Source organism: Arvicanthis niloticus, chromosome 6 (assembly GCF_011762505.2).
Source record: "Arvicanthis niloticus isolate mArvNil1 chromosome 6, mArvNil1.pat.X, whole genome shotgun sequence".
Lineage (NCBI taxonomy): Eukaryota > Metazoa > Chordata > Mammalia > Rodentia > Muridae > Arvicanthis > Arvicanthis niloticus.
The window spans coordinates 52,676,969-52,702,058 of record NC_047663.1 but is presented as its reverse complement, the minus strand read 5'-3'; the positions used below and the strand labels follow the sequence as shown (position 1 = coordinate 52,702,058).

The 25,090-nt window shown below is 47.7% G+C and overlaps 1 protein-coding gene across 2 annotated transcripts; it reads left to right on the top strand.

The window, feature by feature from the left end:
- Positions 1–478: 478 nt before the first annotated feature.
- Aloxe3 (arachidonate epidermal lipoxygenase 3) lies at positions 479–24,308 on the top strand. Of its 2 annotated transcripts, none has more exons than XM_076936546.1 (15): positions 479–827; positions 1,605–1,809; positions 3,031–3,112; positions 3,915–4,034; positions 4,355–4,480; positions 7,296–7,399; positions 7,889–8,061; positions 8,801–8,944; positions 9,027–9,107; positions 9,337–9,423; positions 9,890–10,059; positions 10,625–10,746; positions 17,044–17,144; positions 17,690–17,860; positions 23,783–24,308. In XM_076936546.1, the coding sequence occupies exons 1-15, from the start codon at positions 681–683 to the stop codon at positions 23,960–23,962; spliced, it is 2,013 nt and encodes a 670-aa protein (XP_076792661.1). In that variant the 5' UTR covers positions 479–680; the 3' UTR covers positions 23,963–24,308. The 2 variants fall into 2 exon arrangements, with proteins under 2 accessions (XP_076792661.1, XP_034362178.1); XM_034506287.2 differs by having other exon boundaries at positions 481–827; positions 9,027–9,230.
- Positions 24,309–25,090: the final 782 nt, after the last annotated feature.

Genomic DNA, 25,090 nt, shown 5'->3' with positions numbered 1-25,090 from the left:
ATGGGTGGGTGGGTCGGTGGCAGGATGGAGAACATGATGGCCTTGTCACGTGCTAAGATGTGTGTTATTCACTTGATTGTTGATGAGGTCACCTGTGATTTATGAACTGATGCAGCTTTCCGATGTCTGGGGTGATTCACATAGATGATTCACATGTAGGAATTCTGGTGTTCTGGTGCCCATTTCTGGTTTGGAAATAGGAGGAAAAGGGTCTGGGTGGAACCTGGGGAGTGGGTGAACATGGGCTTCAGAACATTAGTCAAGCCTCTCACTAGGCACAGGGTAGTGTCCCAACCACACACGCGTCACCTCCTCCCTGCCTTCCTCTTGGCATTTGGTCCCTCCTCCCGTATTCCCTCCCTCACCAATGGACCCAGGCTTCTGATATCCATCTGGATGAACCAGCTAGAGGGACAGGCTGTGTCAGAGGCAAGCAAACAAGTATTGGGGTGCAAGTCTGTGGGCGGGGATAGTACTCCCGAGCTACCAGCGGAGCTGCCGTGAGAGAGCAAGAAAGAGAGAGAGCGCGCGCGCGGGCCTCCAGGAACATCCTAGAGCTGGATCCTTCCTCAGGCCCACCCTTCCCCAACCCCCAGCCTCCTGCCCAGGAGCCGACACTCTCTTACCTGTAGCTCACCTTCTCTAGGCTAACTACTGTTTTTGGGTTATTGGGTCCAATCATGGCAGTATATCGCCTGTGTGTGACCACTGGTTCCTACCTGAAGGCTGGCACAATGGATAACATCTATGCTACGTTGGTAGGCACCTGTGGTGAAAGCCCTAAGCAGAAGCTGGATCGTGTAGGCAGGGACTTCGCCTCTGGATCGGTGAGTACAGAGGAGAGATGGGGAACCTCTAAGGGACAGAATTTACGGGGAACCTGAAGGGAGTGAGGATTATTCTTGCTGGATTCATCAAGTCCTGCTGAACCTAGCATGCCTACTATATAACCTGTGCCCATTTTCTTTGTCATCCCTGCCTTTTGAGCGATGATAAACCATATGGACTGTTCTGAGATAGGGCTGTGGAGAAGAAAGGGCATTTGGAATGAGCTCTGGGGATTTTCCCTGACTTCCTGGCTTCGTTACTGTTGTTACTGTTACTGTTTTTGTTACTGTTATTATTTTCTATGGTTTTTTTGAGACGGGGGTTTCTCTGTGTAGCCCTGGCTGTCCTGGAACTCTCTCTGTAGATCAGGCTGACCTCGAACTCAGTGATCTGACTGGCTCTGCCTCCTGAGTGCTGGGATTAAAAGCCACGACTGCCTGGCCTGGCTCCTCCCCTAATTGATGCTAGGCTTTGACCAAATTGATTCCTCTGATCAGATCATGAGTTTCCTGTTGTTTGGAAGAGGTCTGCTTTGTCAGCCCTTAGTTTAGTTTGCTAATGACCCTACCTAAAAGTGAACTACTGGCTAGTGAGGGAAGGAAACCCTGCAAAAATTCACTCAGGCACTGAGCGTGGTGCCTGCTTCTATCTGGATGAAGACAGGTTCTTTCTCTCCTTCACACAAAGGAGCCACAGAGATCAACCACTGCTCAGGCTTATATGCCAGAATAGGTTCCTGGCCGCTCACTGGCTCGCTTGTGCCTCCCTCACTCCAGGTTCAGAAGTACAAGGTGCGCTGCGCAGCAGAGCTGGGTGAGATCTTGCTGCTGCGCTTACACAAGGAGCGCTTTGCTTTCTTCTGCAAGGACCCTTGGTACTGCAGTCGAATCTGTGTCACTGCCCCAGATGGCTCTGTGGTTCACTTTCCCTGCTATCAATGGATTGATGGCTACTGTACTGTGGAGCTGCGGCCAGGAACAGGTGGGCAAGGGACAGAGACTGCACAGTACTGCAGAGGCTTCTTATGGGGTTAGGAATGGAGTCTCACAGAACTCGGTGGGTAGGAATTGTCATTGGGGTTAGGAATGCTGAGATCCCAAAGAGATAGTGTCTGGTAAAGAGCACAGCTAAGTCCCTGATATGCAAGAACTTCCTGGATTGCTCTGGAGGTATGCACAGACAGGCTCACAAAGACAGATACACACAGACAGGCACACACAGGCAGACAGGCACACACAGACAGACACACACAGACAGGCACACAGAGGCACACAGGCACACAGACACACACAGGCACACAAAGGCATATACAGACAGTCGCACACTTACATAGCAAGCAGCTGACTTCCCACACTATCCCTCTGTATTTCTCCAGAATATGATCATCTGGAACTCAAAAAGGAATGAACTTACAAGCTAGATTTCAATGGGTGGAAAAGCCATGGGTATTTAGAGAATTAATCTGCAAAGACCCCGTGCCTTACTTTTTTCTAGCTTTTCTGGTAGGGACAAAGTGTCTGGGAAGTAAGTTAGGCTCGCCTGTTGAGTTTTGGATTTCAAGGATATTGGTGTGAGCCCTTTCTTGCCTCCAGAACTGTTTGTTCCACAGATGTAACACTGGGGTTGTATGTGTGTGTATGTCTCTCTCTCTCTCTCTCTCTCTCTCTCTCTCTCTCTCTCTCTCTCTGTGTGTGTGTGTGTGTGTGTGTGTGTGTGTGTGTGTGCATGTGTTGTGTGTCAGATGAGAGATGGGTGTCTGTGTCACGGTGAGGCAAGGGAACATCCTTCCACAGTCTGGAATGAACTATTCATAGACTTTACTATCAATCTCCACTCATCATCAGAGCACATGATGGCTTTATTGAAATGTCTTGATCCAGTAGTTACCAAGTGTATGCTATGAGCATTAGAGCTTAGCCAGGCACCAAGCTAGACTCTGGAAGGACAGACAATGAGTGTGACATGACTGCAATCCTCAAGGAGTGTATCATCTAGAAAGGAGGCAAGCATGAATGGTTGGGAACACAGCTATGACTTGATACACTGCTATAGCTTCCAATCTGCGATGGATGAACAGAGAGCATATAGACATTCCTCAACACGACGCAGGTGGAGATGGTGCTCAAGACTTAGGGGCTCAGCAGTACTCAGAAGTACTGTTTGAAAGAGATTTATATAAAGAGTGGTTTTCATTCCCTACAGCAAGAACCATCTGTCAGGATTCTCTTCCCCTCCTTCTGGATCACAGGAAACGGGAACTCCAAGCCCGCCAAGAATGCTACCGGTGAGGGCAGCCTGATTGGACTCTTTGCCCCATCCTTATTCTGACTTCAGCCTTACTCAGATTGTTCCTAATTCTGGCATCAGTTAAAGCCTTGGGAACCCAATTTACACTTAACTCCACTCTAACAATGATCCCGAGTCTGGACCCAGAATACCAGTATCAACAGCTTCTTCAGCAGGGAAGGGAGCTGTGGCTCAGGAGTAGAGAACTGGCCTACCATTCTCTAGTCCCAAGTTCAGTCCCTTGAACACTCTCATAAAAACCCAAATCCAACACTTATCCAAGACCATCAATTAACGATTCTCAGCCTCTGACTGCCCCTGATGGAAACCAGATCCCCATTATTGGAAACAGTACTAGTATTTACCAATCTTGGTGAACCCTCAAACTCATCATACTTTTTTTGGTGGGGGTTGGGGTTGGAAACACTTACTCTGTAGTCCAGGTTGGCCTATGTCAATCTTCAAATTGTTGGGATTTCAGGTGTGTGTCACCAAGCTTGGTTTATCTTAATCATACTATAAGCCCATCTCTGAATCAGTGCTGGGATTTATGTCATTCCCCGAGTACTACTCTGAGGCTTAGGGATGTGGTTCAGCAGTGCAGTGTGTGTTTAGCACACACAGGATCCTATGTTCCACTCTCTATCTGAAGCTGCGTGCCTTCACAGAGGAAATCCAATTCATTGTCACAAATACAGGAAGCAGAAAGCAGCAGTGGTCACCTGAAGTCATATTTTTAGAAGTAAAGGATTCCATATATCCCAAGATTAACCTATTGCTTCTGCCTCTTCCCCTGGCAGCTGGAAGATCTATGCCCCTGGTTTCCCGAGAATGGTGGATGTCAGCAGCTTTGAGGAGATGGAGTCAGATAATAAATTTGCCTTGACCAAGACAGTACCTTGTGCAGATCAGGATGATAAGTGAGAACCGACAGCTGGGGAACGAGGTGGAGGGGAGGAACATAGACGTTCTGTTGAGATGGATGCTAGCAGCATGGAGGGAGGTATCAGAGTCCTTATCAAGTTCTATCCACCACAGGAAAGGGACCGGTGATGATGGTCCTGACCTGGTTAGCAGAGAGGGAAAGAGGTTCCTTCTGGTTTGGGCAGAAAGGGCAGGATTGAGATAAGAGTAAGAGAAGGACCTAGAAAATCTGGAGACAAGACTGAGAAAGGGAATTAAGGGGGACAGGCTACAGGTCCACTGACTAATTCTAAACTCTCTACCTGCTTCTCCTCAGCTCTGGGAACCGGTACCTGCCTGGCTTTCCTATGAAAATTGACATCCCATCTCTGCTGCACATGGAGCCAAATATTCGCTACTCAGCCACCAAGACGGCCTCGCTGATCTTCAATGCCCTTCCTGCGTGAGCCTGTAGTTTCCCCCGCGCCTCTGCTCTTGGCCCCTTCTTTCCATCCACACAATGGGCACCTCACAGGACAGTCCCAGCCCTTCTCTCTGGTCTCATTCCCCCACAGATCTTCACACTCCTCCCCTCCTTCCTCCCAGCCTCCCTTTGCTTTGTCCTTCATCTCCTCTCTCTTCTTCAGGGTATGGTCCCAGGGACCACATGATGTAGGATAGTCTTTGTCCTTATGCCTTGAAGAGGCGAGGCCAGGACGTCTCAGGTTCAACTCCAAAGCCCATACTTTCTGGATGTGTAACCTTAATTTTTGTTGCTCTTTCTTTCTTTCTTTCTTTCTTTCTCTCTCTCTCTCTCTCTCTTTCTCTTTCTTTCTTTCTTTCTTTCTTTCTTTCTTTCTTTCTTTCTTTCTTTCTTTCTTTTTTTCTTCCTTCAGGGTCTCCCTACATAGCCCTGGCTGTCCTGGAATTCACTATGTAGACCAGGCTGGCCTCAAAATCACAGAGATCTACTTACTTCTGCCTGGGATTAAAGGCCTGAGCTACCATGTCCTGCCTAGCATAACCTTAATTCTTACGTAGTCTCTGGACAATTGCCCAGAGGGTAAAATGACCCACTCACCCAGACATCATAACTTTTACATTTTTATTATTATTTTAAATGTTTGTATGTGTGTATGTGAGTACATGCCATGAGCACACAGGTGCCTATAGAGGCCAGAAGATGGCATCAGATCGGTTAGAGGAGGTTGTGAGCTGCCCCTTGTAGATAATGGTATTGAGCCCAGGTTCCTTGAGAGAAGCTAGTGCTCTCTTAATCACTGAGCCATCTCTCCAACCCCCACCATAGGTTTAAAGGAAAAGCCAGATAATAATAGCTAGAGATAATCTAAGAACAAAATCTCTAGATAGACAGTCCCTTCAAGGAGGTGCCTTTTGATAGAAGGAATCCATGGGATCACAAAGGATACCTGTGTATAATTAATTAAGGGTTATCAGGGAAGGCATTATCCGCTAGGATTTTAATCCTGATATCACTCAAGGGAAGAGTCCAGTTGCCTCTGGATACATAAAGAAGACAGAGGCCAGTAGAATTTAGGATGTGTCTCTTAGGTAGAAGGGCGGGATTGAAGCAAGCCTGGGAGGGAAAAGGAAGAGAACAGCAAGTGACTGCTGAGTCCAGGGTGGGCACAGTGAGCCAAGGGTTCTATGAAAAGACTCACCCACTCACCTGGAGTCATACACGGAAGTCCAAAGGAGGAGAGGTGAAGCTTCGGGTCTTCATTTCCTGCACATGTGTGTCTAAAATAATTCTTTCAGAAAAAGACAAGTGGAAGAGCGTGTGGATGTCGGTGGGTGGGCATGAAGGATTGTCTCGGATGGAGAGAGTGTGAAGCAGCCACAGGTGGCTCAGGCTTCAGGACAAGAATATATTATCGAATCCAGGCAAGACCATGGTGGGGGCACCTGGGAAGGTAGAGAAGGCCAGAGGTGAGTCCAAGAAGGATGTGAAGGCCTAAGCAAGAGTGGAATCACTTCTGGGCAGTGGTGGCACATGCCTCTAATCCCAGCACTTGGGAGGCAGAGGCAGGCAGATTCCTTTTTTCGAGGCCAGCCTGCTCTACAGAGTGAGTTCCAGGACAGCCAGGACTATACAGAGAAACCCTCTCTCAAAAAAACAAAAACTTAGCCAGCTGAGTTAGTTGGGACCTACATAGGTTTGTGTTACTAGGCTTAGCTCTGCATAGTTGTTTGCTTTGTTTTTCTATCTCCTGGGTTGTGCCTAGAAAACACTCAACAAATGTTTGTGCAGTAAGTGAGCAATCGCTTTGTGAGCGTGGATGACCTTGTGTCTGTAAGGTCATGAATCCACCCTACCCTCTGCCTTCCTCAGCTGCCCACACTCTTCAGAGCACACTGGCGTCATCACATAGCTAGGTGCCTTAGTGACCCCTTGCTACAAACCTACCTGTTCTGAACTCCATTCCTCTTCCTTTAGTTCAGGGTGAGTGCTTACGAGAAGATGGGTGAGAAGATGGGCATGTCGGGATACAGAGAGCAGAGCCCTTTCCCTAAGGAGTTCACAGTAGAATAGGAAGTCATAGATGGACAGGGTTATAATGACACTCAGGGGGTTGTGAATGCTCTGAGGCATGGGCTTTAGGGGAGTCAGGCAAGGAACTGGCGTCTGAGTTGCACCTAGAGGACCAGACTGACCTGTGGTAGTAAACAGCTTTCCAGCAGAGACTCTTGAATGGAGCTTGAATGGAGCCCTGGAAGTAGGGGAATGCCAGTCTTATTTCAAGGTGTTCCTTACCTCCGATGCTCATGGGTGAAAAATAAAAACCAGGCAGTATAGGCATCTACAGGATGAAGAAGCGCATGTCCCAGCCTGCCAGCCCCACTTTCACCAGTCCAGGAGCAAACATAGCACGTTACTGATTATGTTTGGTTGGTGATTAGGGGTGGGAGAAAACACTGCAAGGGTTGTAGGGAGTTGCTGAAGGGGAGCATCGTGACCAAGCCGGGCCTGGCAGCTGGGGCTTTGTCTTATAGGCAGGTCTAAGAGATTCTTGGAAGCTTGAAGACAAAACTCCAGCAGGTCAAAACTCCAGGGAGGGGGGCACTGCTTTTTGCTCACATGAAACCCAGGGACATCTTGAAGCAGGACCCTGAACTCTGCAGGGCTTCACCCTAGTGCTAGGCTTTTCTCCCATGTGGGTCATTAGGCACTTTTGCTTGGGAAATGAACCTGTTGATTCTCTCCAGCCTAGAGCACAGTAACTCTGACTCCCCCCACCCCTTCTTCTGTCCCTCAGATCCTTGGGCATGAAGATTCGAGGCCTGCTAGACCGCAGGGGCTCCTGGAAGAGGCTGGATGACATCCGGCACGTCTTCTGGTGCCATAAGACCTTCACTTCAGGTGTGCAAAGCCAGGCAGGGGTTGCATGTCTTTTACTGTATCTCATGCTTATGCCAACTGCTGGATTCCAATGGGATGGGCTCCTGACGTCACCGGTAGCATCTTTCAGATTTCCTTCAGGAGTCCAGGAATCTCCTTAGACAGGAATGGGAGAGGATAGAGAGACACTCTACTTACCCAGAAGAGACTTGTGGTCATTTAAAAAGTCCTGATTTTTGGTCAGGGCCACTTGACTCCTTTCTTACTCCTATACCAGATGTTCTGGGATTTGGGATCAGAAAGAATTTAGTTCTGATCCCAGCACTGCCAATCAAGTGCCTCGCTGTCTGTGTCTGGCATTCAACTGAAAATGTAGTTACATCCACCTTGTATTGGTGCTGGGAAGAAAACTGAAGCCACAAAGGGGAACAAAGGGCTGGGCAGGACCAGAGTTTGGAGAGTACTTTCTAGACCTACTGGTTCCCTCTCTTGCCACCCCTCCCCACCCAGAGTACGTCACTGAGCACTGGTGTGAGGACAGCTTCTTTGGGTACCAGTACCTGAATGGCGTCAACCCCGTCATGCTCCACTGCCTCTCCAGCTTGCCCAGCAAGCTGCCCGTCACCAATGACATGGTGGCACCTTTGCTGGGACCAGGCACCTGCCTACAAACAGAGCTAGAGGTGGGTGAGGACCTCGGCAGTGGTCACAATCAGAGGGAGGCAGGTGGGCTACCCTTGTGGACCACAGCTGTATGTGATGGTGGAATGGTCCAGGTCTGTGGGCCCCATCCACAGGGCAGGCCTGCCAGTCTTTCAAAAACAAATATGGAGAAGGGCCAGGTGGGACTTGGGTTGGTTTAAGGCCTGTTTTAGGGTCTTGGAGATCCCCTGTGTTAAAACTAAAGAGGGCTGCGTTAGGACAGGCCAACCCAAGACTGGCCAGTGTAGCAGGAACAATTACAAAGGACTAGAAGGTCCGAGGATGTGGAGTAGATGACAACCTAGTCCCCTCTGTGACAGCCAAGTCCTCAGACATTCTCTGAAGCTGGGGCTGTGGTTGGTAAATTCATTATGTATTGGTTTTGCTGTTGTCGGATACACTGAGGTCGTATCTTAAGAGGGGAGTCCCTCTAAGCTTAGGGAGTAGGGTTGACAAGGTATGGGTGGGAGGAGCACAGGAAATTGCCTTGTCCAATCCGAGAGGCCAGGTAAGGGATTACAAAATGACGGACTTAACTAGACCTCATTCCGGACATTCTGGGAAGGGTGCGGTACCTAGCCGTTGGTCATTAGTGGCAGGTAGCAAGAAGTGCTGAATCTCGAACTGGGGAACCTCAGCTCCTCCTTGTTGCAAAGAGCAGAGAGAAAAGAGGGTCACAGGGAGGAGAGGGCTTGTTAAGTCTCTTTGTGCCTTCTCCAGAGGGGCCACATCTTCCTAGCGGACTATTGGATCCTGGCGGAAGCCCCAGTCCATTGCCTAAATGGTCGCCAACAGTACGTAACAGCTCCGCTCTGCCTGTTGTGGCTCAACCCACAGGGGGTGCTGCTGCCGTTGGCAATTCAGGTGAGCCTGTGGGTGGGACTTAAGGGGGTGGAGCCTCAGGCTAACAGGTTTGAGCCACACCTCTTACTACTCCCGCACGCAGCTCAGCCAGACACCAGGGCCAGAGAGCCCCATCTTTCTGCCCACTGACTGCGAGTTGGACTGGCTGCTGGCCAAGACGTGGGTGCGCAACTCTGAGTTTTTGGTGCATGAGAACAACACGCATTTTCTGTGCACGCATTTGCTATGCGAAGCCTTCTCCATGGCTACACTGCGTCAGCTGCCGCTGTGTCATCCAGTCTACAAGGTCGGGGGGTGGGGGGGTGGGGGGAGGACGCTGGGTTGAGACTAAAGGGAGCGGGCCTGCAGGCCTTCCCTGACCTTCTGCTCACGTGACCTCGTTTCTCTCGCAGCTCCTGCTTCCTCACACTCGCTACACGCTGCAAGTGAACACCATCGCAAGGGCCACGCTGCTCAACCCAGAAGGCCTCGTGGACAAGGTGCAGCCTCCCCTCCACGACCATAAGGCCCCACCCCCAAGTATGCTTGCCCCGCCCACAAAGTATGCTCTTGCTCCCCAGACCCTTGTGAAATCCTCCTCTACCTCTTCCCATAAACTACGCCTCTTGGCCAGTCTTCTGTTTGCCCCTCCCCTAAGCCTTGACCCAGTTAGTCAATCCTACCCCCTCAAAAGTAGGTTTTATGGGCAAGGCGGCCTTAGCCCAGCACTGCTCCCAGCTGATCCTAAGATCTTGTCTCCTCCTACATTGTCATTCAAGGTCCCCTCCCATGCACTCTGTAGGCCTTCAATCCGGCGGCGTTAGGCCGGCCCGTGTGATCCTTGACTGCTTGATAAATCGCATACGCCCCCTCCCTGAGCTGATCCATTAGTGTCAGTTGGTCTCTAGGCATTATGGGTGGGGTGTGAACCAGTTTGAGAAGCCAAGCTGTGTCCTGTGTCCCCAGGTTACGTCCATCGGTAGGCGCGGCCTCATCTACCTCATGAGCACAGGGCTGGCCCACTTCACCTACACGGATTTCTGCCTTCCGGATAGCCTAAGGGCTCGTGGAGTCTTGACCATTCCCAACTACCACTATCGAGACGACGGCCTGAAGATCTGGGCAGCTATTGAGAGGTGTGGGGACCATAAGGTCCTTCCAGCCACCAAGGTCTCCTGGCCCAGGGTGCATCGTGGGCTCCTGTTTTCATATCACTTGGAGCGCTTGAGGCCAGAGTTTCTGGGGGTGTTCTCACTCCATTCAGTATAAGAAACTCCCAAGAATAGGAACTGGCAGACAGGTTCCCTGTGAGATAGCAGGGGACAAGTTGCAATAAAGAAAGGAATGGGGCATCTTGTCCAGAGTAGTCAAGAGAATTTGGGCTTGTTGAGGCAGGCGGGGATTCTTCCTCCCACCTGCTAAATAGGGAGGGAACAGAACAAGTAGACTCTCCTCTTTATTACCTCCCGGAGAGGAGACCCAAAACTTCTGGATTTAGAGGGCGGGCGAGGGGGGCGGTAACATGAGAGAAGCCGAGGCAGTGGTCCAGCTGGATCTGTGTATACTGGAGTCACCTTCTGTCGTTGGGGACTCTGGTGGTCTGCTTCTCCCCGCCCTGAGTGTCATGGACCTCACTGTCTGGTCCAGCCCGGGCCCATGTCCATTCCAGGGCCACCAGCATTTTTTTTTTTTTTCTTGCAGGTTTGTCTCAGAGATCGTGAGTTACTATTATCCCAGCGATGCGTCTGTACAGCAGGACTCTGAACTGCAGGCCTGGGTGGGTGAGATTTTCACTCAGGCGTTCCTCGGTCGGGAGAGTTCAGGTATCACTCTCTGTCTTTATCTACACCACCCAGCTCTCCTCCATGAATCACTTCTTATTACTGAAATCCATACTACTAAATTGAATTTAACGTGGTGCTGGGGATCGAACCCGGGGCCTTGCTCACGCTAAGCAAGAGCTCTGCCACTGGGCTGCAACACTGAAGTCCATGCTAGAGTCCTATTTAACTGCTAAGGCAGAATTCTAAACCAGTCTGGACTGTTTCTGAAGCTCTTGCTTTTCAACCTTGGTCTTATGGTTCCTCCACCTTCAGGTATGTTTATCTGCTGTGCACCATGTGGTGGGATCCACCTCTGACTTTAAGGGAGCCTAGAACTTTTTCTTACATGCTTTCCTAATCGTCTTGCTAGGTAGTCATGCTAGCCACTAGTTTCTCTTCACTTCCTGTGGTCACGAGCTTCTTCATGGAGTGATTGGTCTTGCTGCTGCTTGGCTCCTGGTTTACACTGCTCAGTCACCTAGGCCAGAGTACTCCCTATCTGCAACAGACTTCTTTCAGCTCTGTTCCTTAAATGCAGTGCCAGGATGTTCCACACTGCCCTTCCTTCTTCAGTACTCTCTCAGCCCCAGGGGACAGAGCTCTTGCTCCCTGGTGGTCCTAACTCTTGGTTCTCCCGGCTCTGTGATTCCTCTTCACACTCCACATTCTTTCTTAATGGAAGGAATCTTTTTTCTGTTGCTCTTCTATGCTACATTTCCAGTTTTGGAAATTCAACACTGACTTTTCTGAAGGTCTTGATCTGTTTGTCTCTGTCTCTCTGTCTCTGTCTCTCTCTCTTTCTGTTCAAAGGCCTGTACCAACATGACCAGATGTTTTTATTTGTTTGTTTATTTTACCTTTTTGTTTGTTTGGGTTTTGTTTTTGTTTTCTTGAGACAGAGTTTCTCTGTGTAGCAACCCTGGCTTTCCTGGAACTTGTTTTGTAGAACAGGCTGGCCTCCAAGTCTGAGATCCTCCTATTTCTGCCACCCTAGTGTTGGGATTAAAGGCGTATGCCACCATGCCTGGCTATTTTATTTTAATGTTTAATTAATTTTATTTGTTTGTTTGGTTTGTGTGTAGGGATCACAATAGTGTGTGTGTGTAAGTCAGAGGGAAACTTACAGGATCAGTTCTCTCCAGTATGGCTTCCAGGGTTGAATTCAGGGCATCAGGTTAGGGCATCAAGTGCCTTTACCCATGGAGCCTTCTGTCTTTGCTTGTATCAAAGAGGCTCAAATGTCCACCCACCAATTTCTCTTATCCTGGACTTCTCAGTAGGCATGTGGCTTTTAGTTAACTAATTGCTTCTGGTGGCCACCCAGGGGAGTTCTGTCTGGGGAGACTCAAGAAAGACGTTAGTTTCAAGTCACCTCCAAATAGAAAGAACAGCTGTTGCAGTCCTAGCCGGGGTGGGGGGGTGGGGGGGGGGGAAACACTTGGTATTTCTTTTAAAATCTTTTAGATTCGAAGATACAGTTTCAAAGATATAGAATACTAGAGTGTACTCTAATAAACATAAATAATGTACGTACTAGATTCTACTGTGGCCAATATTTTGCCATTTAAAAAAAGGATTTATTTATTTTACGTATGAATGCTCTATCTACATGTACACCTGCAGGCCAGAAGAGAGCATCAGATCCCATTATAGATGGTTGTGAGCCACCATGTGGTTGCTGGGAATTGAACTCCGGTCCTCTAGAAGCACAATCAATGCTCTTAACCACTGAGCCATCTCTCCAGCCCTGGCCTGCCATTTTTGATTCCTCTTTTGCTTTTTTTTTTTTTTTTTTTTTTTTTTTTTTTTTTTTTTTTTTTTTTTTTTTTTTTGGTTTTTTGAGACAGGGTTTCTCTGTGTAGCCCTGGCTGTCCTGGAACTCACTCTGTAGACCAGGCTGGCCTCGAACTCAGAAATCCGCCTGCCTCTGCCTCCCAAGTGCTGGGATTAAAGGCGTGCACCACCACCGCCCGGCTCCTCTTTTGCTTTTATTGCGGGAGTTTGTTTCATTTAGACAACATGTTATTATGTAGCCCGGCTGGCCTGGAACTTGATATGTAGATCAGGCTAGCCTAGGCTTTCCGTTTCTGCCTGCCTGTGTGCCCCACTGAGTACTGGAATTAAAGGCATGTGCCACTACACCCAGCCCACAGTCCCCTTTGGATGACCTTTTGTCGTTCCGAGGATCAAACCCAGAGCTTCCTATAGGGTAGGTAGGTGTTGTACCACTGACTGTATACACTTAGCCCTGCACTTAACAAAATTGTCGGTACTCGTCTCTGTCATCCTCGCATTTAGTCTGTCTCCACATTTCCCCATCGTGCCCTGTTTTCTTCCATTGACCCAACTGAGGCAGGAGGCAACCAAGGACCACATTTTATTTAAACTTTAAAGACACTTTTAACTTAAGCATTTTGTGGAGTTTGTTGTTGTTTGTTTTGACAAGGTCTCACTATATATTTTACTGGCCTAGTACTCCCTATGTAGACCAGGCTGGCCACAAACTTTCAGAGATCTGCCGGCCCTTCCCTTCCTAGTGTTAGGACTAAAGGCATGCGACACCATGCCTGGGCCCCTGCTTTTTATAGTTAGATAACATGGAGTTATGGGAAAGCCCAGGCTTCTGCTGTTCAGTGTGTCACCTTTGACTTGACCTAATTGTTTTCTCATATGTGACCCATCTTGTTCCTATCTGGTGTAGGTTTTATAAACCGGGAGGAATGTGTGAGGGTTGCACATTTTTCTCAGAATATTTCTCAGGTGATGCAGTGTCCTGTTTGCATCATATTAAAAGGCACCTGATGTCAGCTTGTCTCAACATTATCAGGGCCAAGAGTGATTTCTAGGTTAAGGTGTTGACAGCCAGGTGTCTTGGATATTTTAAAGGGTGACCTATTCCTGTGTTTTTCGAAGTCACTGTGAATCAGGATCCTGGCTTTTTCTTTCTCTTGGTGTATGTTTCCTTTTTTAAGACTCAAGTTGAGATTTAACTGTTGTTGGTTCAGTTCCTCTCTGTATTAAGCTTGTCTGTGAGTCTGTACACTATAGCATTTTTTTTTTCAGATTGACAACAACTCTTACACCCAGTACAACCTTACTTTAGATTCTAATTTAAAGATAAAACATATTCACTAACGGGCCAATTGGACTATGGCTTTCATATTTCAAGGGGAATAAATACCACAAGTTACAGAAAAGCCCCCATGGCCTGACTCCTGCATTTCTTCTTTGTGTACTTCTGGATTTAGAGATTCGACTAGAATGGGAAGTTCAGAGGATCTCCTACCCAAGCCTGGCCAATGCCTGATTCTCTGTCCCAGTCTCTCCCTCACCCCCACCCCTGCTCAGTCTGGCTTTAAATATCTGAGTACTCTTTGGCTTGTCTTCTGGGGCCCAAGTGGATGGTTAATCTCTACTGTCTGCACCCTTTACCATCATCAGGACCGCAGTTCCAGACTCTGACTCTGCATTGTGCCCGTGGCTTTCCCTCTGCTTCCCTCTCCCAGCCTCTTGCTGCCCGCTCATTAAGGCTGCAGCCTCACTCCCTGACAGTCCTCAGAAACCACAAGAAATGCATGCTCAGCTGTGCTACTGCAGCCTTAGCTTCAATCCCCTCCCCGGCCCCTCACCTACCGTATACCCAGTGCCCTACCACTCCTGAATCTTAGTGTCTCATCTCACCTCACTCAATCGACAATTACAGAGCTCTTAATATCTACTAAGTAGATGTCGGGGTTTGGCAGCTCCTGTCTTAATGAAACTTAACTTGGTTTGGGGGACCTGATGATCAGCAACTATGTCAGATGGCTGTGAATGCTAGGAAGGAAACCGGACTCTTATTAGGGAGAATATTTCATATGGGTAGTTATAGGAAGACTCTGAGGAGCTAGGGCTTGAGTGGAGATCTGACGGGGTTGAGGGAAGCCGTTGTATGGATAATTGGGACAAGATACCCAGGCAGTGATTTTGGTGTTGTATGGATAATTGGGACAAGATACCCAGGCAGTGATTTTGGTAAGTACAAAGGCCCTGGGGTCTGGACACATCAGAGTGTTTGAGGAATATCACAAAGGCCTCCTGTGTAGCCAGAGTAGGTAAAGGGAGAAAAATGGGAGAGGAAGAGGAGCTGGTAAAGTGAGTGATAGGGGAACTCTCTAGAAGGTTCTAGTGAAAAGTGACATCATTTGATTTCTGAGTGTGTGTGTGTGTGCTGTACCCACCTCCAACCCCCGATTTAGCCCCACAAACATAGCTAAAGAGGAAGAAATGACAGGACTCACCCAGGACAGATGATGGTGACTGTATAGTGGTGGAAAACATGGTGTCCAGGAAAGGTGGACGTCTGGAAGTGTTTGCTGTTATGTATAATGTGAGGTAAGAGGAGGGGTGAGCACACACCGATTTTGATCTGAATAACTGGACAAAGAATATAGTTGTCAGCTAGGAGGTGGGTGGGCCACTTCTTTAATCCCAGCACTCTGGAGGCAGAGGCAGGAGGATCTCTGTGTGTTCAAGGCCAGTCCGGTCTACAAATCGAGTTATAGGACAGCCAGGGTTACACAGAGAAATCTCAGTCTCAAAACAAACAAGAGAATACAGTTGTCATGCCTAGGGTGGTGGCTAGTCTTTAATCCCAGCACTTCTGAGGTAGAGGAAGGCGGATCTCTGAGGCAGAGAGCCTGGCTTACATAGAGCCAACAGCCAGAGTTACATAGAAAGACTTAAAAAAAAAAAAATACAGTTGTCTCTTGACATCTGAGAGGGATCAGTTCCAGACACAACCCCTACCTCAGTACCAAAAGCCATGCTCCATCCCCCACCCCCACAAGGATATTTGATTTCTACTTAAGGCCCACACTTGGGTTTAGCTATCACTGGTTCAATCTTTCTATCTTGCTTTATTAAACTCGTCTGTGACTTCATTCATCAGAGCCATGAGTAAAGCTGTGGACCTGGGTGAGGTCAGTGTGGTAGAAAGACGGAGGACCAAGCTAGACAGGACTCTCTTCTGCTACTTACTTACTATTTACTGATCTATTTCTTTTTAAGACAGGGTCTCATATATCTCAGATTGGCCTTAGGCTCAATAATTAGCCAAGGATAACCTTGAACTGATCTTCCTGTTTCCACTCTGGAATGCTGGGATTACAGCCATGTGCCACCAACACCGGGTTTATCCTGTGCTGAGGAGCAGACTGAGGACTTCATGTACATTTAGGGAAAAAAAAACCAAAAAAACAAAAAAAAACAAATAAACCCAACAAGCACACCACCAATGAAGCCTCGTTGTCAGCCCTTCTGCATTTTCTTTTTAAATGATTTTTTAAAATTATCTTATTTATTTTTTATTTCCATTGCATTTATTTATTTTGTGCGTGTATGTGTATCATGCATATATGTGTGAGCAAAGGCGTATGCACCATGGCGTTTATGGGAGGTCAGAGGACAACGTGCAAGAGTTGCTTCTCTCCTTTTACATGTGTGCCCCATTGGGTGAGGGGGTCAAACTGAGGTCAGACTTGGTGACAAAGTCCTTCACCTGTCTTGCGTGCCTTTTTCATTTGTTTGCTTGTTTTGGTTGTTGCTTGGGTTTTTGAGATGAGATCTCACTGTAGGGTCCAATCAGCTTTGAACCCCTGAGGTCAAGCAGCCCTGCCTCAACCCCTTAAAGATCGGCGACTCCATAGCTGTGACCTCTGCATCTGCCTCTGTCATCCTCCTACCTGTTTATTTAAATCTCACTTATCCTTCACCACAGAGAAACTCCTTCTCTTCCCAGGACCATGTAGCCCCAGCTCCTGTTCCTGTCCTGTGCATCTCCTCTTGGTTTCTCCCAATCTTTCCTTCTGCCTTCCCCACTGAGCACTTCTGAGGAACATACTCTGTGGTCAGTTGTCGCTTCTGCTAAGCAGAGAATGCTCTGCTGGCGGACTTGCGTGGATATTGGTAACACGTGCAGAACTAAGTCATTAATGCTACTATGGGCTAGAGAGGAACTACCAACGGAAGTGCCTTTCAGGGCAGAGATGGGCGGCTTCGTGAGGCCTCTCCGCCTCTGCTGCCGGCCATCATTTTCTAGTCTATCGGCTAAATCCAATCCTGATCTCCGTCAAAGACCACAGTCCTTGGTGGTGGCCATCCCAGCGCTAATTTTAGTCTAAGGATGGTTGTAGCCCATGTCTAGCCCTTAAATCCTTCCCTCTCCCCTTGCAGTGAGCCCCCTGCCCTGAGAACCCCCCAGGAATCCAGCACCTCCCATCCATACCCACACCTTCTTCCGTTCCTCTCCACACCTAGGCTTCCCAAGCCGGCTGTGCACCCCAGGAGAGCTCGTGAAATATCTCACTGCAATCATCTTTAACTGCTCCGCCCAGCACGCTGCAGTCAATAGTGGGCAGGTGAGGCTTGGGAGGCAGGCCTAGGGGCACCGGGCCACCCAACTGCTAGGTTCCAAAGGTGTGTTAGCCTCGGCTGTAGACTCAAGTCAGGGTTCTGCTTGAGCGAATGGGTGGGTCAGGGTTGGGGTGGGATTATTATTGGCATTGAGTCGTGACTGGGTGGGGTGAAGGACTGCTGTTGAGTGAAGCCTGGGTGGGGCTGCATCCAGAGTTACAATGGCGACTCTTGGGAGCTTATATTGGGAACAGGAGCTTGAACTTGGCAAGAGCTGGCTACATAGGGCATCAAGTTGCTCTTGATGCATGCCTGCCCAAGGCCTCTGTTGAGGATTGCCTCTCCTCTGGGTTCTCCTCCCTCCACAGTGACTCAATCTGCTCACTCATGAAACAGTGGGTAGAGAATGACAAATGGGTGACATGGTTTTTGGGGTTCCTCTGGGACTTTCCACAGTCTCCTCATTTCTAAACGTTGAGATCTGGGGTGATGGTGGTCGAATCAGGAATGAGGGAAAGGATGCTTACGGGGTGTCGGGGTGTCTCCACAGCATGACTTTGGAGCCTGGATGCCCAACGCCCCTTCATCCATGAGGCAGCCTCCGCCTCAGACCAAGGGCAACACGACCATGAAGAGTTACCTAGACACCCTCCCAGAGGTGAACACCACCTGCAGCAACCTTCTCCTCTTCTGGCTGGTCAGCCAAGAGCCAAAGGACCAGGTACATGCACGGAGGTGTGGGACACAGGCTGGGTATTGCAGAGCCTGTGCAGTTAAGAGTTTGATCTGGAGAAGGAGGGTTGAATGCTAATGGCTGGGGTTTATGTCCACTGCTCAGCTGCCTTGAAAGTCTTTTTGTCTTAACAGGAAATAATACTTGATCTCCAAGGAGACACATAGAAAGAGGCAAATGCCACTTTAGTGTTTGGGTATGACATCTATGTCATTTACAAATTATCCATCCATCCATCCATCCATCCATCCATCCAATCATGCATTCATCCATCAACTACTCGTTAATTCACCCATGCATTAAACATGGGGTTCCTCCCACGTCAGCTTGGTTCTAGGTATATAAAGTTGACTGAGACCCCATCACTTGGACCACCACTTACATGACACTTTCATGTGATACAGAGGTGGATGAGTGAGGACATCAGCGTGGTGTGGGGAGTACTCTTGTATCTACCTTCCATTGTCAGCTGCTTCCTGAGCACTGTCGGTAGGAAGCCATGCGTATCCGCACTGCAACAGAGGCGAGGATGGGACCTGGTGGGACCTCCACGGGTCTCAGAGAACCCAAGAAAGTTTCATGGAGGATGTGACGTGCAAGCTGAAACCCGTGGGACAAGTAGGAGTTTGGCAGGCAGAGGAGGGACAAGCTTGGTTTCTAAGCAAAGGGACAAGCAAGAGTGGAAGGGACAGTATCATAGAATCATTGAGATTCGGCAGTGACATGGCGGGGCTGGGTGAAGAGCAAGGTGGGACTTTGCATAGTAGTTATTCAGAGGACAGTGAGGCCACTCGGGGCTTTTAAACTAGAAATGACATGACTTAATTTGTCCCAGCAAGGGTGTTCCTGTGTCTGTGTCAGTGGCTGAGAGGGACAGGTTTGGAGAGAGGAAATGAGACAGCAAAGGAGTTTAGGCTAGAGTGAGCAGTAATTGAATCACCAGTTACCAGCATAACCATTAGCCCAGCATGCCGCTCCGCCTTCTTGATCTCAGTCCCATGCCAGGGTCAAGTGTCACCTGTGAGCACCCCCATTTCTCACATTTTGGGGGGCTTTTTTTTTTTTAAGTTTTTTTTGAGACAGGGTTTCTCTGTGTAGCCCTGGCTGTCCTGGAACTCACTCTGTAGACCAGGCTGGCTTCGAACTCAGAAATCCACCTGCCTCTGCCTCCCAAGTGCTGGGATTAAAGGCTTCCGCCACCACTGCCCAGCATGGGGGCTTTTTTTAGTGCCAGATTTATTTCTTTAAAGTTTTATTGTTTGCTCTTTTGTGTGTGTGTGTGTGTGTGTGTGTCTTTTTATGTAGTTCTGGCTGTTCTGGAGCTCAGTAAGTAGATAGTCCAGGCTGGTGTCTAACTCACAGACAACATCCTGCTGACTCTACCTTCTTAGTGCTGGGATTAAAGTTGTGTGTCACAATACCTGTCATTTATTTATTTATTTATTTATTTATTTATTTATTTTTGAGGACCTGGAGAGATGGCTCAGTAGTTAGAACCCTTTCTGCTCCTTCAGACTCAGGTTTGCTTCTACACCCATAGAGAAGTTAACAGCTGTCTGTAACTCCAGTTGCAGAGAATCCAACATCCTTTCTGGCCTTTGTGGGCACAAGCATGTTTGTGGTATACATACACACACACACACACACACACACACATATATATGCATTCATACATGTAGGCAAAAACACTTATACATATAAAATAAACATAAATTAATCTTTTAAAAATGTTTATTGAGATAAGTTTCTCAATCTTTTCCAGGCTGGCCTTGAACTCCTGGGTTCAACCTTTAGAGAAACCAAGATTATAGTAGGCATGTATCACAATACGTGGTTTTGTGTGTGTGTGTGTGTGTGTGTGTGAAATGGATTGAATCCAGGGCTTTAAGCACTTTAAGCAAGCACTGTAACATGAAGTACATCCCCAACCTTCCTAGCAAGTTTTTAAAAACTACAGTTCTGCATTTGTTTACTGGGGAATGGGGTGCACATGCTTGGGCCATGTGTGGATATCAGAGGACAACTTTCAGGAGTCAGTGCTCTCCTACCAACAGGGCCCAGGAGACCAAGCTCAGGTCTCATCAAGCCCCTTTATTTACTGGTCCATCTATTTGACCCTTTCCTAGCAAGTTTTAACTTACCACCTTTTACTCTGGGACCACAGGAACTTATCCTTAGACCCCACCCCCTGCTGTTCCCAAGAATGAGTGAATAAGAGGATGGTCTTTTGGTGGCTCCCCCCTCATAAGACAGAGAAACTTTCAACAACAATAGTAGCTGTCAGTTCTGATGATCTGATCTGTGTTTCATTCATTGAGTCAGATATAAAGTGCAGTATCTTAAAATACAAAACAAGTAGCCGGGCAGTGGTGGCGCACACCTTTAATCTCAGCACTCGGGAAGCTGAGGGCAGGTGGAGCTCTGAGTTCAAGGTCAGCCTGGTCTACGTATTGAGTTCCAGGATAGCCAGGATTACACAGAGAAACTCTGTCATGGAAAAACCAAAATAAGTAAGCAACACAAAGCAAGTAAGTAGCTTTATTTAAGATGCCTAATATAGGTTGTAAGCAGGCTGGAGAGATGGCTCAGTGGTTAAGAGCACTCACTGACTGCTCTTCCAGAGGTCCTGAGTTCAATTCCCAGCAACCACATGGTGGCTCACAACCATCTGTAATGGGATCTGATGCCCTCTGCTGGTGTTTCCCACTGTGTACTCATATACATGAAATAAATAAACAAATCTTAAAAAAGAAAAAAAAAAAAAGATGCCTAGTATAGTGAGAGTGAACATCTGTAGGGGAGAAAATTGAAGTTCAGAAATTAAGTAGTTTGCTTAGCTCATAAAGCATCTATGTGAGGACCTTGTCTATTATGTCTCTGTGTTCTGCTCTTCTCATGATTATTAGGTATCAGTGTGATGAATAAACATAGAGTTGTTCTTTTGTTTGTTTTTGTTTTTTAAGACAGGTCTCTATGTAGCACTGGCTATCCTGAAACTCACTATGTAGACCAGGCTGGCCTTGAACACTCAGAGATTTTCTCCTGCCTCTGCCTCCTGAGTTCTGGGATTAAATGAGCATACCATCATGCTCTATCTTTTTAAAATATATTTTCAAAGTGTATTTTATTTTAGTAATATATGTATTGGTGTGGGTACATGCCAGCCTGGGCTATATAGTGACTTCTAGGCTAACCTGAGCTACAGGGTGAGATCCTGTTAAGAAAAAATAAATAAATAAATAAATTTAAAAAAAAAAAAAAAAAAAAAAAAAAGAGCCAGCACTTGGGAGGCAGAGGCAGGTGGATTTCTGAGTTCGAGGCCAGCCTGGTCTACAGAGTGAGTTCCAGGACAGCCAGGGCTATACAGAGAAACCCTGTCTCAAAAAACCAAAAAGAGACAGAGACAGAGACAGAGACAGAGACAGAGAGAGAGGGGGGGGTAATATAAAGAAATTATAAACAATTCTTGACCTTCTGGCTGTGAGCCTGGCTTTCAACAGCTGTACCATCTCTCCAGCTCAGCAATTCTAATTAAAAATATATAAAAGAACATAAGTACACACAAGGAATGGAAAAGGGAATTCATACAGAGAAAGTTATACTGCTTATAGTTTCATGGAAACAAGTATGGACACCTGGGATGAAGTGAATGGTTTCCTAAGAACACAGAAACAACTAATGCTTTAGAAGATATAAAACCATACATAAGGGATAGGTGTGCTGGCACAGGGAGTCACACACTCAGGCCTGGGATCTAAGGCAAGCAAAATGCCACCACGCCCAGTTCCTTTGTGTTTCAAACCTCTGGGAAGCACAGGAAAAGGCAGAATCTTTTTGAATCATGGGAGCCTGGTTCTCCAACTAGCTGAGGCTATGACCTTAAAGGAGGTGGATCTCATTAGAGGGCCCCAGTTACAGCTTTACATTTAATATTCCTGACGTCTCTAATTTGGCCATGCTAAGCCTCAATTTCCTTATCTACAAAGTGGATCTGATAGAAGAACCCATCTTAGGGGTTGTTTGTATGATTATGATGGTTCATATAAAGGATTTACGTATCAACTGTTATTAAGAAAATGAAATTATAAACTCCTCTACTCAGCTTCAACAATCTTAAAAATATATCAGCCAATAAAAGCAAGTACTGTGTAGTAAACAATCATGTGCCTGGGCAAGGTCTGGTTTATGCTAAGAACGAGAGGCTGGTTCACCTTATGAAGTTTAGCGACATTGGTTGTTCCATCAGTACCTAAGCATACTGTATAATTAGCCCATCATAGTTGAAAATGAACTCATCAGTGCAAAGAGCCATCACCAATAAAATCTGTTTCAAATGAACCCCCTCAAACCCCAATAGAATTTTAATTAAAGCCTATCTTCTTTTGGTTGGTTGGTTTTTGTTTGTTTTTGTTTTGTTTTGGGACAGAGTTTTTTCTGTATAACATCCCTGACTGCCCTGAAATTGAGTTGAAGACCAGATTGGCCTCAAACTCAGAGATCCACCTGCCTCTGCCTCCTGAATGCTGGGATTGAAGCCACACGCCACCATGCCTGGCCTGAAAGTGTATTATGATGAATAGAGGCCGTCACATTAAAACCAGGGACAAGAACATAATTCCCACTTTTACTGCTGCTATTTAACAAGAAATAGTAAAGCAGTCAGTAGTCTTGGTGTTGTACGGAGATTAGGGAATGGGACCTGTGCATTTTGACAGTCTCAGTGGAAGGACAGTCCTAAAGGCAGGATGGCACCAGCTGAAGTTCTCTGTGAGAGTCCCTGATTGTGGTGGCCAGGTTGCCAAGTGTGACAATGTTACAGTGATGGTGGTTATATAGAGAAAGCGAAGGTTTCATCACGCCAGATAATTGTAAAGGTATCTCAGAACTAGGCTGCTGATTGTCCTCAGGGGTTGGGTCTAGTAAAACTGTTTGGTGACGGATGTATTCTTGGACCTATTTTCTGGAATATGTTTATTAACCTCTGTTGAGTGGTGAATGCGATTGTGTTCTGAGTTTAAAGCGTGGGTCTGGCACTGGGGGTTGGGAGGGGATGGACTTGAGCTTTTCTTCAGTCTCCCTTGTTGAGATCCAGGAATTGGCTTTCAGAGTCAGAGTGGCATGAGGAGGAAGGTTGCCAGCAGAGGAGGCACTCCGACTCCATGGGCTAGGCCCCAAGTCACTGTCTGCTCTACACTGCCTGGACTTCTTCCCTTGGGGGCTGTCTTGGTTATTTTTCTATTGCTGTGACAAAACACTGTGAGCAAGGCAACTTATAAAAGAAAACATTTACCTGGGGACTCATGGTTCCAGAGGGCTAGAGTCTGTGATCTTGACATCGGGGAGCATGGCCCTGGAATCAGTATCCGAGAGTTCACGGCTGATCCATACATAAGTCAAGGTGTTTTTGTTATTGTTTTGTTTTGCTTTTCAAGACAGGGTTTTTCTGTGTAATAGTCCTGGCTGTCCTGGAACTCTCTTTGTAGGCCAGCCTGGCCTCGGACAAACAAGAGATCCACCTGCCTCTGCCTCCCAAGTGCTGGGATTAAAGGTGTGTACCAACACCCCCAGCCACTTGAGATGTTTTAAAACTTGGAATGGAATGGGCTTTTGAAATCTCAAAACCCACCTCAGTGACACACCTCCTCCAAGGACACACCTCCAAGTCCTTCTCAAGCTGTTCCATCAACTGGAGACCGAGCATGCAAATATGTGAGCCTGTAGGGGCCGTTCTCACCCAGAGTCACACTGTAGGAAAGTGGGGGCGTTGTGATCGGAAGCGCTCCCGTTCCTCATGGCGGTGACCGACTGTCTTTAGACAACACCCTGGCTGTATTTGTTGACATGCGAACCTTCATTACGCTCCATCTTATCTTGAACAGCTTTCTAACATCTCAACCTGTTTTCTCCCAGAGGCCTCTGGGCACCTACCCAGATGAACACTTCACAGAGGAGGCCCCACGGCGAAGCATTGCAGCCTTCCAGAGCTGCCTGGCACAGATCTCAAAGGACATCAGGGAGCGAAACCAGAACCTGGCACTGCCCTATGCCTACCTGGATCCTCCCCTCATTGAGAACAGTGTCTCCATCTGAGCCCCACTTCAAACCATCCCAGAGGAAAGGGAGTTCCAGCTAAGGGGAAGGCTACCTCCCTAGGGCCTTCCAGTCTTCTTTAATCTCAGTTTGGACCTTCTCCTCTGCCCATGGGACCCGGATGGGCCCCGAGCTGTGAGGACCAGTACAGCAGTGTTCAGGGTGAAAGCCGCTAACTAAAGTCAAATGCACAATAGACTCCTTGCCCTTCTTGTGTGGAATCCTCCTCCCACATCAGGATGCTCAGCTTGAGTTTCTGAACTCTCTTTCCACATCCCATGTAAACCCACTCCCATCCTATTGTTTGTCTGTGAGCCCAGTGACTTCAATAAAAGCTAACATATTAGGTTCCCATTTCCTTTTGTTTTGATGATGATACGGGGTGGACCAAGATGGGGTGTGTAAAAGTGTTGGGGTGAGAAGCAAGAGTGAATCTGTGGGTCATCTTTTAGGAGACAGGCACCTTCCCTGCTCACTCTACTGTCCAGTCTACTGTTCCTACCTTTATTTCCTGGAGTGAGGCATCCGGATCAGAAGGAGTAGCTGGAGCCAGGGACTGTCAGGAAGAGACCAGGCATTTTGTAAAGCCTCTGAACCCAGGTTCTGGGCGTGGTACTGTTAGTGGTGCTAGTTAGATCCAGTTCTGCTCCTGGACACGTACAGAACTCATCCCTGGGTGCCTTGTGCATGGGTGGAGTCACATGTAGAATTTTGGGCTGACTTACATGCAGAAGTGGTGTTATCATCACCAGACTTCATGGAGATGGTCCGGAATCCTCTGCTTCTGCATTCTGGTAGCTGAAATTATTATAGTGGTGATGACTCCCAACCGTGTGTCTGAGAGACTTGAAGAGAGGTGCGGCTGACTGAGTTGGGTGTCGGTGAAGCTGCTGAAGTCTGTGGGACTGTTTGTTATTGTGGAGTAATCTAGCCTCCCCTGCCTGAACTGGGTGAATCTGAAGTTTTTCTTTTCCCCTTTCAGTTACATAGTCTTTAAAAATGAAGGCTTGTGAGCCTCCAGCAGCTGCTCATGCGCCATCCCCAGCCGCTGGAGATGAACAGAAGGGGACTTCTGTTTTGCCATGTAGCCCATGCTGGCCCCAAGTCATCAATCATCCTGCAGCTGCT

What these genes read in the sequence shown, in the direction of transcription:
- Aloxe3 (XM_034506287.2), top strand. Translation starts at nt 681, where the DNA reads ATGGCAGTATATCGCCTGTGTGTGACCACTGGTTCCTACCTGAAGGCT. An exon ending in ATCTTCAATGCCCTTCCTGC is followed by an intron (nt 4,481 to 7,295) that starts GTGAGCCTGTAG and finishes TCTGTCCCTCAG; the next exon opens with ATCCTTGGGCATGAAGATTC. An exon ending in GCCAAGAGCCAAAGGACCAG is followed by an intron (nt 17,861 to 23,782) that starts GTACATGCACGG and finishes GTTTTCTCCCAG; the next exon opens with AGGCCTCTGGGCACCTACCC.